Here is a 12838-nt window from a genome sequence, read left to right on the forward strand (position 1 = left end):
GGCAGTCAGTAATTAAGAATATATAACTCCCACAATCTAACTTACAACAATAAACAAGATTAGTGATTAGAATAAAGATGTATTTTAATAATACCAAGTCAAGAATTTTCACACACTACTGGCAGGGATCTACATAATGAAACTGATGTAGTTCATTCAACATTACCATGTATATCCAACATAAATTTGTACACATATACACCAAATGATCTAGAAGAATCCTATCAACAGTGTTCATAAAAATAAAGTGAAAATAACCCACATACCTATCCACAGGAGAACTGAAGAATAAACTATTTTATAGTTATATAACTGAAAATTATACAGCAATAAAAATAGAAACTACTGTTACATGTGACAACATTAATGAATCTTACAAACATAATGTTTTAAGGGGAAAGAGCAGACACGAAAGAATATAGACTGTGTGGTTCCATTCATACAAATTTAAAAATAGACTAATATTATAATCTTTAGGAATGCACATTTAGGTGATAAAACTACAGCTGGTTCTCATTATTCACACTAAGTCATATGAAGTTCATTGCAAGCACAGAATTAGCAAATACTCAATCACTGCTCCTAGGGCCAAGAGAGGGTTAGGTTCCTATGAGCCTCTGGTCAAAACATTTTCTTCAACTAATCAATTGTTTTATATTTAAAGACACCGTATTTAAAATATACTGTTGATTCACTGCCACTGAACTCATGGCTAAAAGCACTCATGCCTGAACAAAGCTTACATAATACACGGGTCTTCACCATAAGGCACATCACAGCCTTCTTGAACTTTCAACAAAGCACTTGAGACCTGTATTTGGGGGTGGGGGGCATTTCAAATAATGAAACTACCAGTAAAAAGCACAAAAATGAGGAAAATGTGGTACTAAAAAGACTGCAAAAAGAACAGCTGTTTATAATATGAAAGCTGAAACAAGAAGGGCAGAATATCACCTTAACTGACCTGAGTTGGGAACATGGGCATTGGGTAACTCAAATTTTTCACAGCTCCGTCAAAGTCTGAACTGACCACAAAAGCACCTTTAATATTAATTTTTGATCTTACAAATAACATTGCTAGGTAGGTTAATGTGCAAATATGAAATCCATGAATAATGAGGATCAACTGTGTAACAAAAGCAAGGAGGTGATTATCATAAAGTGAGGATAATGGTCACTTTATTGAGGAGAGAAAACAATGACTGGAAGCGGCTGGGAATATTCTTTTTCTTGACCTGAGGGGTCGGTATACACAAGTTTACCTTCTGATAAAAAATCACTGAACTATATACATTTCTACTTGGTATAGTTTGTTTCAGTAAGTATTTTAAATTGAGTATTATCCTTATAATTTTAAGAAAGCACCAAACAGCTAAGATATTTATGTTGAAAAAGCAAGGCCTGAAGTGCAGCTCTATATTTATAATATAAGCCCACTCTGATAAATTTTTTTAAGCGAGAGACTTTGTGTATATATTCTTATATTAATAACGTTTTTCTGTAAAGATGTCTAAGAGTACGGACTACCTTTTAAGAGTAGGCAGAGATCAAGAAAAGGGGAGATTTTTACTTCTGATTAGCCATATTTTTAACTATTTGCATGTACTCGTTTTCTTTGTTGAAAAGTACTTTAACAGCTTTAAAAACAGCCTCTAAAAGTCACACATCTATTAAAAATACATAATTTTTCCATACCCACATATATCTCACACACATATTTGTAATATGGCTTGAAATAATGAAATAGTAGGCAAAAGTTAGCTGTCCATCAGTACGGGACTGTTGAAATCCAGTGTGGTACATCGAAGCAATGAAATACCAAGAAGCCACTAAAAAGAATAGAGCAACACCACGTGCACTAGTATAGCATCATCTCTATTAACAAGCTAACACATAATAAACGAGAAATGCACATGCAACAGAGTACTGTGTAACATTACCACCATTTGGGTTAAAGAGAGACAAAATAATACATACACACATAAAGAATATTTTGAGAAGATATGTAAGAAACAGAAAACAATAAATGCCTATGGGGAGTGAAATTGAATGGGTATAGAAGGAAACCTTATTTTTCACTGCATACTTTTTATTTCTTTTACACTTTGTACATGTGTGCTGCCCCTCAAAATAAAATAAGGTAATTCAAAAATATATATATACACCAATATATACATGAACATGAGAAAACCGATTCTATGCCATCAATGAAAAGATGTATGTGGTAACTCAGGGGTACTTGGAACCTTAGCGGCAGAAGATACTCAGAGAGAAATTTATCTAGCCCACCATTTTCCCAGATCAGAAACTGATGCCAGTTCTGTCAGTCATTATTCATCAATCACCTGACTAGCAAATATGACAACACAAAACTCAAGTGCTATTGAGGATATAAGCAAATAGGTACTCTTATCCAATGTCACCACAAGTATGAATTAGTACAGCATTCCTGCAGGGTTATTTGGCAAGCTGTCCCAAAATTTTAAATATGCATGCCTTTGATCTAGTCATCACTCCTACAAACTAATGTCAAAAAAGCGTTTTCACCTGAGACAGTGACATTACTGTGGGGGCATTTTGGGTGTCATACAGACTGAAGAGCACTTCCTGCCATTTAACAACAGTGCTAAAGGTGTTGACATGTGTAGGACTGTCCTGCATAACAAATTATTCTACTCAAAATCACCAAATCCAGTAAGATGTATATTAACATCGTTTGTAACAGTGAAAAAAAAAAACCAGAAAACACACTAGCTATCAAATGGCAGTAAGTTATCAGTAGGTTCACAAAAGATCAAAATTACTAAAAGTTTTTTTACACGGTCTGAGGAAGGGCAATAACTGAAGTGCTATTCAGAAAAGTTTCTCTGAATGTTAAATGCAGAGAAAGGGTAACTTTTATTCTGGTAAACGCAAAAGCGGATTACTTGTCAAATGATAAGGTATCAGTTTCATATACATTAACACCCTCAAATATTTCCTTCTTCTTGGAAGAAGGAAAGTAAAAACCCTATCTAGAGAGGCTATAGGGAAAAGCTAACTGTATGTGAGATGTCTACAATAACTACAACAGAAGTATTCCATTGTCTTATATGAAGTTCCAGGAATGAAGGAGAGCAGGCAAATTAGAAGTTCTTGCTAGTAAGAATACAAAAAATTGAATGAATTACATAAATATTTGGAGGGATACAGAAACTCAGACTTCTAAACCTCTTACTTTCTTAAGACTCAAAATGCTCTCTGGCTACAAAACAGAAGACTGCATTGCATTCATAGTATGCAATGATACTCAAGTGTTTTTTTTTTTTTTTTAAAGGCATAAATCCCTAAGAAAAGAGAAAATAGGACAGAATACAACACAGCCAAAAAACTGGGGAGTTGAAAAGCAAAGGAGTAAGGTCAATATATAATGCTTACAATTTAAAAAGCAAGAAGTAACAGTAAAATCAATTATTTAAAAATGAAAAAATACCCAGAAAATCAGCTGAAAGATTTAAAAGTAGACATCCTTAAAGAACAGAAAACGAGAATACAATTGGAGAATGTTTAACAACTCTGTAGCTATTCAGTTCACCTAACTCTTCAAATGATGAACATGTAACTTTTAAGAAAACTAAAACATTCCTATCAAAAGAATCTAAGATACTTAGGTGTTTTCTTCTTTCTGTAACTGAATGGTTTCCAAGTTTTCTTCAATGAACATCACAGAAGACATTGTCTTAGAGAAGAATGAAACTCAACCATTCTCTTTCACCAAACATAAAAATAAAGTCAAATGGATTAAAAATCTAAATTTGAGATTTAGATGAAACGATAAAAATCCTAGAAGAGAACCGAGGCAGTAATTTCTCTGCTATGAGCTGTAGCAATGGGGAAATAATAGTAAAAAAAAATAATAGTAAAAAAAAAAAATAGGGTATCCATACTGCTAGATTTCTTGAAAAGAAAGAATGTAAATGTTCATATTTCCCAAGTTATTCATGTTTTACTTGCAGCCAAACACAACCGGACATGCATGTATTATTTCGCAATCAGAAAGAAAAAAAAAATCAAGTTTCACCCTGTATCACTGAGTGACACAAGCTAAAACATACTACAACAGTTCAAAAATCTTGTAACTAACTGATGCACACTACTTGAAAATGCCTAAGTGCAGTTCAAGTATTCCAAACATTTAGTTTAAGTAACTCTTCTGTTGAAACTTGCCAAACTTCTCTTTAATCAGGGGCAAAGGAATGTACCTTAGCTCTTGTCCTGTCTGTGCCCTCAAGCAAGGCTCTATGATTCAAAATTTTCATCTTCTGATCTAAAGTTTAATACTAAAATACTTAGAGGGAATTCTTCATAAAGGTCTTTAATATCCTCAGATCTCTGTCAAACGAAAGATACATAAATAAGGACTTTTTTTTAAAAGTTCTTTCCAGACTCACTGAATTTACCTTAAAAATACATAAAATTCTCTTTATATGCTACATAATACTATTTTATATTTTTAAACTTAAATACTTAATATAAAAAGTAATATGGGGGTGCCTGGGTGGCTTAGTGGGTTAAGTCTCTGCCTTTGGCTCAGGTCATGATCTTGGGGTTCTGGGATTGAGTCCCGCATCAGGCTCTCTGCTCAGCGGGGAGGCTGCTTACCCGACTCTCTCTGCCTGCTGCTCTGCCTACTTGTGCTCTCTCTCTATCAAATAAATAAAATCTTAAATAAATAAATAAAAATATGATAACATATACCATCTCTCAGTAAACCATAGTCATCAGGCCAAATGTGGTCCAGTAACTTGTGTTTGATGGCCTGTGAGCTAAGAATGGTTTTTATGTTTTTAAAAGTTATTAAGAGTGAAAAAGAAGAGAGGTTCCTGGGTGGCTCAGTAAGTTAAGTGGCTGCTTTCTGCTCAGGTCATGATCTCAGGGTCCTGGAACTGAGCCCAGCATCAGGCACCCTGCTCAGCGGGGAGTCGGCTTCTCTCTCTCCCTCTTCCTCTACCCTACGTGTGCTCTCTCAAATAAATAAATAAAAATCTTAAAACACAAAACAAAACAAACAAAAAACTGGGGTGCCTGGGTGGCTCAGATGGTTAAGCGTCTGCCTTCAGCTCAGGTTGTGATCCCGGGGTATTGGGATCCAGCTGTGCATTGGGCTCCCTGCTTGACAGGGAGCCTGCTTCTCCCTCTCCCTCTGCTGTTCCCCCTGCTTGTGCTCTCTCACTCTCTCTGTCAAATAAATAAATGAAATCTTAAAAAACAAAAAAACAAAAATCTTAAAAAGAAAAGGAACACCACCTGGCTGGTTCAGGTGGAAGAGCATGTGACTCTTGATCTCAGAGTCCTGAGTTTGAGCCCCATATTGGGTGCAGAGATTACTTAAATAAAAAAAAAATTTTGATTAAAAAAAGAAAAGAAAAAGAGAGAAGGAGCAGATGAAGGAAGAGGCAAAAGAAAACCTGAGAGAGACTGTATATAGCCCACAAAAAACTAAAATATTTACTAACTGGTCCTTTACAGAGAAAGTCGGCTGACCTCTGATATATGCTATTAAAATATTTATATGTGGGGCACCTGGGTGGCTCAGTTGGTTAACCATCTGACTCCTGGTTTCAGCTTAGGTCACAGTCTCCTGGTCATGGGATCATCATGGGATCAAGCCCCAAGCTGGGCTCCGTACTAGTGAGGAATCTGCTTCAGATTCTCCTTCTCTCCCTTTCTGTCCTTCTCCATGCACATGCACACCTGCATTCGCTCTCATAAATTCTTTAAAATATTTATATATAACATGCTTAATGTTATATATAGTTCTCATTGTATATTAAATAGATTATGTATTTTAAATATGTATATACTTTAATTTACACATTTTTTTAAAAATATAAGCACCTGGGATCTAAGAGCCCAACATTAACACATCTCCTCTAATTTGGTTTTAAAATAAACCGTATAAAAACACAAACATGGGGTGTCTGGGTGGCTCAGTCGGTTAAGCACCTGCCTTATGATCCCAGGGTCCTAGGATCAAGCCCTGCATCAGGCTCCCTGCTCAGTGGGGAGTCTGCTTCTCCCTCTCCCTCTGCTACTCCCCTCGACTCACGCTCAGTCGCTATCTTGTTTGCTCGCTCTCTCTCTCTCTCAAATAAATGAATTAAAATCTTTTAAAAAATACTAATATTGGGGTGACTGGGTGGCTCAGTCAGTTAAGCCTCTGCCTTCATCTCAGGTCATGATCCCAGGGTCCTGGGATCAAGCCCTGTGACAGCTCCCTGCTCAGCGGGGAGTCTGTTTCTTTCTCACCCTCTGCCCCTACTTGTGTGTGCTTGCTCTCTCTGCTTCAAATAAATAAATAAAATCTTTTAAGAAAACAACACTAATATTTCACCCTAAACATGAATGTGATATTAAGAAGTCTGATTTAAAAAGTAATATATGTTCATTTGGAAAGCAAATAAAATAGGTCCTCAGAAAGAAAACAATGAAAAACCAACTTGAATTCTGCCAACCTAGAAATATAAATTTAATGGACTTTCATTCCAAGTTTATGGATAATCTTGTATTCCATTTTTTTTTTTTTAATTTTATTTATTTGACAGAGATCACAAGTAGGCAGAGAGGCAAGCAGAGAGAGGAGGAAGCAGGCTCCCTGCTGAGCAGAGAGCCCGATGCGGAGCTCGATCCCAGGACCCTGAGATCAAGACCTGAGCCGAAAGCAGAGGCTTAACCCACTGAGCCACTCAGGCGTCCCACATCCCACTTTTTTTTAACCTAAAAGTCAATCCTGAGAATTTTCTCGTAGCATTATTCTTTAAAAACAAGTTTTCAATAGCAGCAAAATGCCACTGAGAATTTAGATCGTTCCCTTTTCACTTAGTACTATACTAAGCACCCTTATTGCTCTTATTTGTATACAACCATAATTCCCTTATGATAAATTCTTAGAAGCAGATTACTGGATAAAAGAATAAACTGAAGGATTAGAGAATTAGGTCCTCATACTGCAAAAGAGCTTCACTGAACCCATCCACCATCTTTTCATACAGGTATGGTTCATCCATGATCCTTTCACAATCATTAAGGACAATAAAAGAATACTGAAAATATCCATTTTACCTTTGCCTTTGTGGGATATAAAATACCTCAAAGAAGTTTACTAAATCTATTTACAATACCATCTAGGCATATATATGTTTGCTTAATCTATTTATAATACTGTCTAGGCATACAAATTTCTGTAGTTCCTTCAAAGAAAACATAGTACACTGCCCAATTATCCATTACTAGGGTATGTTTCTAGCACTCAAGACTGTCTAATAGCGCCCTATTAAAACAAACAAACAACAAAACACCATCAAAACTGATGGCAAGGGTGGCACAGTCGTTAACGGCTGCCTTCGGCTCAGGTCATGATCCCAGGGTCCTAGGATGGAGGCCCACATCAGGCTCCTTGCTCAGCAGGAAGCCTGCTTCTCCCTCTCCCCATGCTTGTGTTCTCTCTCTGTCTCTCTCTGCCAAATAAATAAATAAATAAATCTTTAAAAAACAAAACAAAAACAACAACAACAAAAAAGCAAAAACCCCAATAAATTTGATAGCAATATCTCCTCAAAGTTACCTCATCTGCACTGCTTTGTTTGCTCCTTCCCCAAATGCTGGGACATGCCCCTTTCCACAAATCAAATGCCTTCATTTCAGACTTATCAAATATATGTATACATGAAAATTGGTTATCAGATGCTCTAGAATGATCCTACTTATGAGAAAAAAAGAGATACATGTGAACATGAGTTCTGGGCTAAACCTTAAACATCTACATAGTCTCCAGAGACCCTCAAGATACAACACACAGCCTCCTACCTAACAAAGATAACATGTTTTTGTAACTGGAACTCTGCAAATTCGAATTTAAAACAATTCTGCTTTGCTTCAGTACTGCCACACCAGAGCTCATAATGGGTTTAAGTGCCCAATGTATTTGGCAAGAAGATAATTTTATACACTCAACATCAAAAGAAAAAATCACATTCTCCCAGCTCCCCAAGAATACCCTGCACATGGGTAGCTCTCCTCTCCATATTTTACTCCTCAAGAAGTCACTTTAAAGCTAGTCTCTCAGTTTACCCAAAAAAAAAAAATTAAAAAAAAAAAAATATATATATATATATATGTCAGGCTGGTGAAAGAAACTGGCTCAAGAATGAACAGAATGGGGGAGCCTGGGTGGCTTAGTGGGTTAAAGCCTCTGCCTTAGGCTCAGGTCATGATATCAGGGTCCTGGGATTGAGCCCCGCATTAGGCTCCCTGCAAGGGAGCCTCTTCCCCACCACCACCAGCTGCCTCTCTGCCTACTTGTGATATCTCTCTCAGTCAAATAAATAAATAAAAATCTTATTAAAAAAAAAAGGAATGAACAGAATGCTGCCAACATAGCTCTCAAATCTGGACACTTTAACAACCCACTATTCTCTAAACATCAGGGTGAGAAGAGATTAAGGGGCATCATACTAATAAGAAACAGAGTGTGAGGTCTTGCTGTTTAAGACTTCCTTCACTATCTTGAACACATAATAGGGCTGAAAATGGGGGCAGCCCTCAGTCGGCTTAGAGTCGAACTCTACAGATTTCAGCTCAGGTCATGATCTCAGGGTCCTGGGATCAAGCCCTTCATGGGGCAGGGAACTGGGTGCAGAGTCTGCTTGAGATTCTCTCTTCCCCTCTGTCCCTCCCCACAACTCAGGCTCAGTCGCTCACTCTTTAAAAAAATAAAAATAAAATAAAAATAAACAGGACTGAAAATGTTTTCTCTCAAAAAAGTTGTTTGAGGAACAGGGATTCCAGATGTTAAGTCAACTGTGTGTATTTTTATCTTGGTTCTACCAGGCAAAAACCACTTACTAACTGTATGATCTTGGCTGGTTTACTCTTAAGTTTTATTTATTTATTTATTTTTAAAGACAGATTTTTTTAAAAAAAGATTTTATTTATTTTTTTGACAGAGAGACACACACAGAGAGAACACAAGCAGGAGGAGTGAGGTGGGAGAAGCAGGCTTCCCACTCAGCAGGGAGCCTGACGCCAGGCTGGATCCTAGAACCCTAGGATCATGACCTGAACTGAAGGCACACGCTTAACAACTGAGCCACCCAGCTGTCCCTACTCTTAAGTTTTAAACTTTCATTTTCTCATCTGTACACATAGAATTTCACATGCACTTTATACAGTTATTGAAGATTAAATGAGATCATATATGAAAATGTTCTAGTACAAGTAGCAGTCAGTATATTAAATGAATGAGTGGAAAGAGAATATACTCAGTTAAAGGAGCAAAGTAAAGACAGTCACCTGTAACAAATCTCTGTATACATGTTTATCTAAAAGTGTTTGCCACTATATACAAAATATAGCGATACATGTCTCTTATTCTAATAAATTCCTCCCTTGAATTCTGCCTTCATCCCAGGCTATTTTCACTTATTGATTATAAACACCTGCTAAACCATGTAATAACCATAAAAAAAAAATCAAATATTTGCTTGGGAACAAACCTGTCAGTACAAACACATTTATGTGGAGCATTATGGAATTACAAAGCATGAGCTGCTTCTTGACCTTTAAATATATTAATAAGAATTTGCTAATACCCATTTTTTTTTACAACTTGCTTTTCTAATCTATTAAACACCTGACATTTATACAGAAGGCAGCAAGAAAATGCTGAATACAGTGCTTGGAGAGTTAGCATCTGTCTACTTTAAAACTTACTGAGAAATGCTGAAGTAATTCATCTTTTTCCTCCTCAATGAATCCCCCAACTGACAGTGCTTTAGGGCGGTGGTCCACCACCATGTGATTCAGTGAGCCCCTTCCTCTTCCTCCACGGCCTCTGCCTCTTCCTCGACCTTGAGAGGACATGGTCTTTCCTCGACCCACAGGTAAAATACCTAATCGTGCAGCCTGAATAACAACAAAAGGTAGAATACACATTGTCAGACTGAACCTTGGAAAACAGAGGAAGAAAAAAGTATTATCTGAGGTGTTAAACGTAGTGGGTAACTCCTCTTAAATCTCACCTCAACCTGTAACTGACTGAGTTTTTTCCGTAACTCTGTTGTGTCTTCTCCTGAGGATAGCCTCTTGTGAAGGTCCAGTTCAGTATCTAATAGTTCTTTCTGAGCCTTTGGAAAAATTGAGAGTAAAAATGTATTTGTTGAAAAAAATGTATTTGTTAGATAACGTCTAAGATCTTATTCAGAATATTATACTTACAGGATGACACATCTCTTTTGGCAAAATGAGAATAAGAGGATGGAATAAACCTGAGTGTTTTAGGGAAGGTTAACTGTACAAAAACACACACAGAGAGTATACTGATACCAGTAAAAAATAATAAGCAGTATTACTGCTTAAGATGGCCTAAAATTCAGACCTTGGAAACAGTCAGCTGAGAAGAGGGAGCTGAGAATAATTTTCTAATAGTAAAGAGTCATAAATGAGCCACAGTCAGGCAAAATAGATTACACAGGAAATACTCATTAATGATACAAACATAAATAATAGCTACATAATGCTTTCAGATTTGAACCCTACAACTATTGCCATTCTCTTTTTGGTAGGAGGGACAAACTATCTGTCTTTAGATGGAGTGACTGTGAGAGAATTTCTTCCCCCCCTACATATACTCTCTAATTTTTTAAATGTGTATTTGTTCCTTCTATAATTGGGGGACATTTCAATAAAAATATTTTATTGTATTTTTTTCAAAACAATGTTGATGAAATACTTTATATCCTTCCAGTAATAAAGAGCCACAACTTCAAATCCATTATAATATTGTACATAAAAATTTGCATTCTATATATCTAATAAATTTTTTATTCCGAGTTCCTAAAGGGCCAGAAATAAATCTAAAATTCCACTCAGGGACGTGGTATAATGGAACCACTGTGTACAGCAAGTATTCTCCTAGGGTAAGGAAACAAATGGCAATTAACAAAATAAGACTTACATGGATCTAGAACTTCTGATTAATCTTTTCAACAGAATACCACATTTTTACCCATATAAAGCCGATGATACCTTTTGAATATTAAAAAAGATAGTTCCACTGTACTATAATATTAGAAAAACAATACATGTAACAGGAAAACACACTTTTTTCTTGCCATCACTCTAGCAATTTCATCTTCAGGAAAGGGAGCCAAAAATCCAGTTAAAAAACACATCTTTGTTTAAAGAGGGTATTAGCACCTCTTTTAAAGAGAGTACACAGATATACAGAAACATTAAAAAAAAAACAACTGTCACTCTAATTGTCTCCCCATTAGACTATGAGCTACCTAAGGCTTCCAGTGTATTTTCAAAGAGCCAAGCATGTAACAGATATTCAACAGTACTATGCTGAATGGAAAATACAAATAGATACCTCTGTTTTTGTCTTTACTTTAGATGGTGTGGAGACTGCAGAAGATGTTTTTAATTCATCTTTCAACTGTGAGATCTTTTCACCAAGCTCTTTCAAAGTCTTCATTATATTTGCTCTCTCTTCTGGTTTCATGTTTTTGTTCTTTTCTAGCTTAGATATTAGCATCTGTAAAATAAACAGAAAAAGGTAAAACTATGCTTAGTAAATTTTAATATAAGTAATGTTTATAAATTTTACTATGAGGGATATCTCTGTAAAATCCATTGTATCCATCAATTCCAGCAGGCAAATAATGAGCTCGTCTCACCTTCTGGCATTCTATTTGTTTTTCTAGCACTTCTTGCCTCTTTTTCCTCATGTCTTGTTGTAGCTTCAATGCTTCCTATACGAAAAGATTAAAAAAATCAGTAATGGGTAACAAAATTTGCCAACACTTGCATACATCTGATAAAAGACCAACTCAATTCTTCTGGGTCATCCCTATGCTGTTCAAGAAAAATTTTGCTCCTAATCAAAAAACAGCTAAAACCAGAAATGAAACCTTTAAATACATTTTCTGTATGAGAGTTTATATTTAAACTGTACTTGAAAAAATATTTAAAATGCCGAAGACTGTATCTATGACATTTACATTCACTTGAAAAATGTGAATGTATTTATGAAGAAAAACAAAATCTGTTTTCATCTGCCAATGTAAAAAGCCAATCTTTATTTTCCAAGTTTAAAGTTTAAAAAATGTGAGATGAAGCTAGAGGACAGAAATCATAGCAAATTCTATGGATCTTTGCCAGGAAAAAATTGCCTCTCACCCCTCTCTGTTAATCAAATCTCCAATTACACTGGGACAATACATATTAATATCTATTTTATTTGAAAAACTCATACAAGTTTAACATCTAAAAAGATAATGCAACTCAGAACTGAGTCATATGAGTAACAACTACATAAATGTTTTACATTATGTGAAATATTTTCTAACTTACAAAGCAAGAGAGGAATTAAAACAGGAAATAATGAAATAAAACTGCTTCTTTACCTTGGAGGAAAAAAACAAAACAGGACAACTCAGTGTTCTTTATTTCTATATGGAAAGAATTCTTTCCTTGTGATTCATGTAGCCAGTGAAAGGCAACAGCAAAATATTTTTTTGTCTCTTTTTTTCAAATGTATACTACATCCAGAAGCAGCTAAATAAACATTTTAATGTAGTTCCATAACAACATAAACTATTCAAATGTGTTAACATAATCACTTAGGAATTCAACGGGTCATTTCCTCTTTAAGGAAATTAGAATCAAGGCTGTTACCTGCTTCTTTTTAAGAACTTCTTGAACATCATGAGATTTAGACCCTGAACAAAGTTTTGAAGGTGTCTTTAAGTTTGAGGAGCTGTAAATCATTTTTGGATGGCCTGGAGCTGAAAATATC

General features: G+C 35.7%; 1 protein-coding gene across 5 annotated transcripts in view; it reads right to left on the minus strand.

The window, feature by feature from the left end:
• Positions 1–12838, minus strand: part of RBM27 (RNA binding motif protein 27) — a 77563-nt gene that overhangs the window by 7893 nt on the left and 56832 nt on the right. For 4 of the 5 annotated variants that reach the window (XM_046000309.1, XM_046000306.1, XM_046000308.1 and 1 more), the window contains 5 exons: positions 12718–12837; positions 11718–11792; positions 11411–11575; positions 10059–10163; positions 9751–9942 (listed from right to left, as the gene is read on the minus strand). In XM_046000309.1, coding sequence (XP_045856265.1) covers positions 9751–9942; positions 10059–10163; positions 11411–11575; positions 11718–11792; positions 12718–12837 — 657 coding nt within the window. The remainder of the gene's footprint in view (positions 1–9750; positions 9943–10058; positions 10164–11410; positions 11576–11717; positions 11793–12717; position 12838) is intronic. The other variant, XM_046000307.1, reaches the window with a different exon arrangement.

The sequence above is a fragment of the Meles meles genome, chromosome 3 (assembly GCF_922984935.1).
Source record: "Meles meles chromosome 3, mMelMel3.1 paternal haplotype, whole genome shotgun sequence".
In the NCBI taxonomy this organism is placed as follows: Eukaryota; Metazoa; Chordata; class Mammalia; order Carnivora; family Mustelidae; genus Meles; species Meles meles.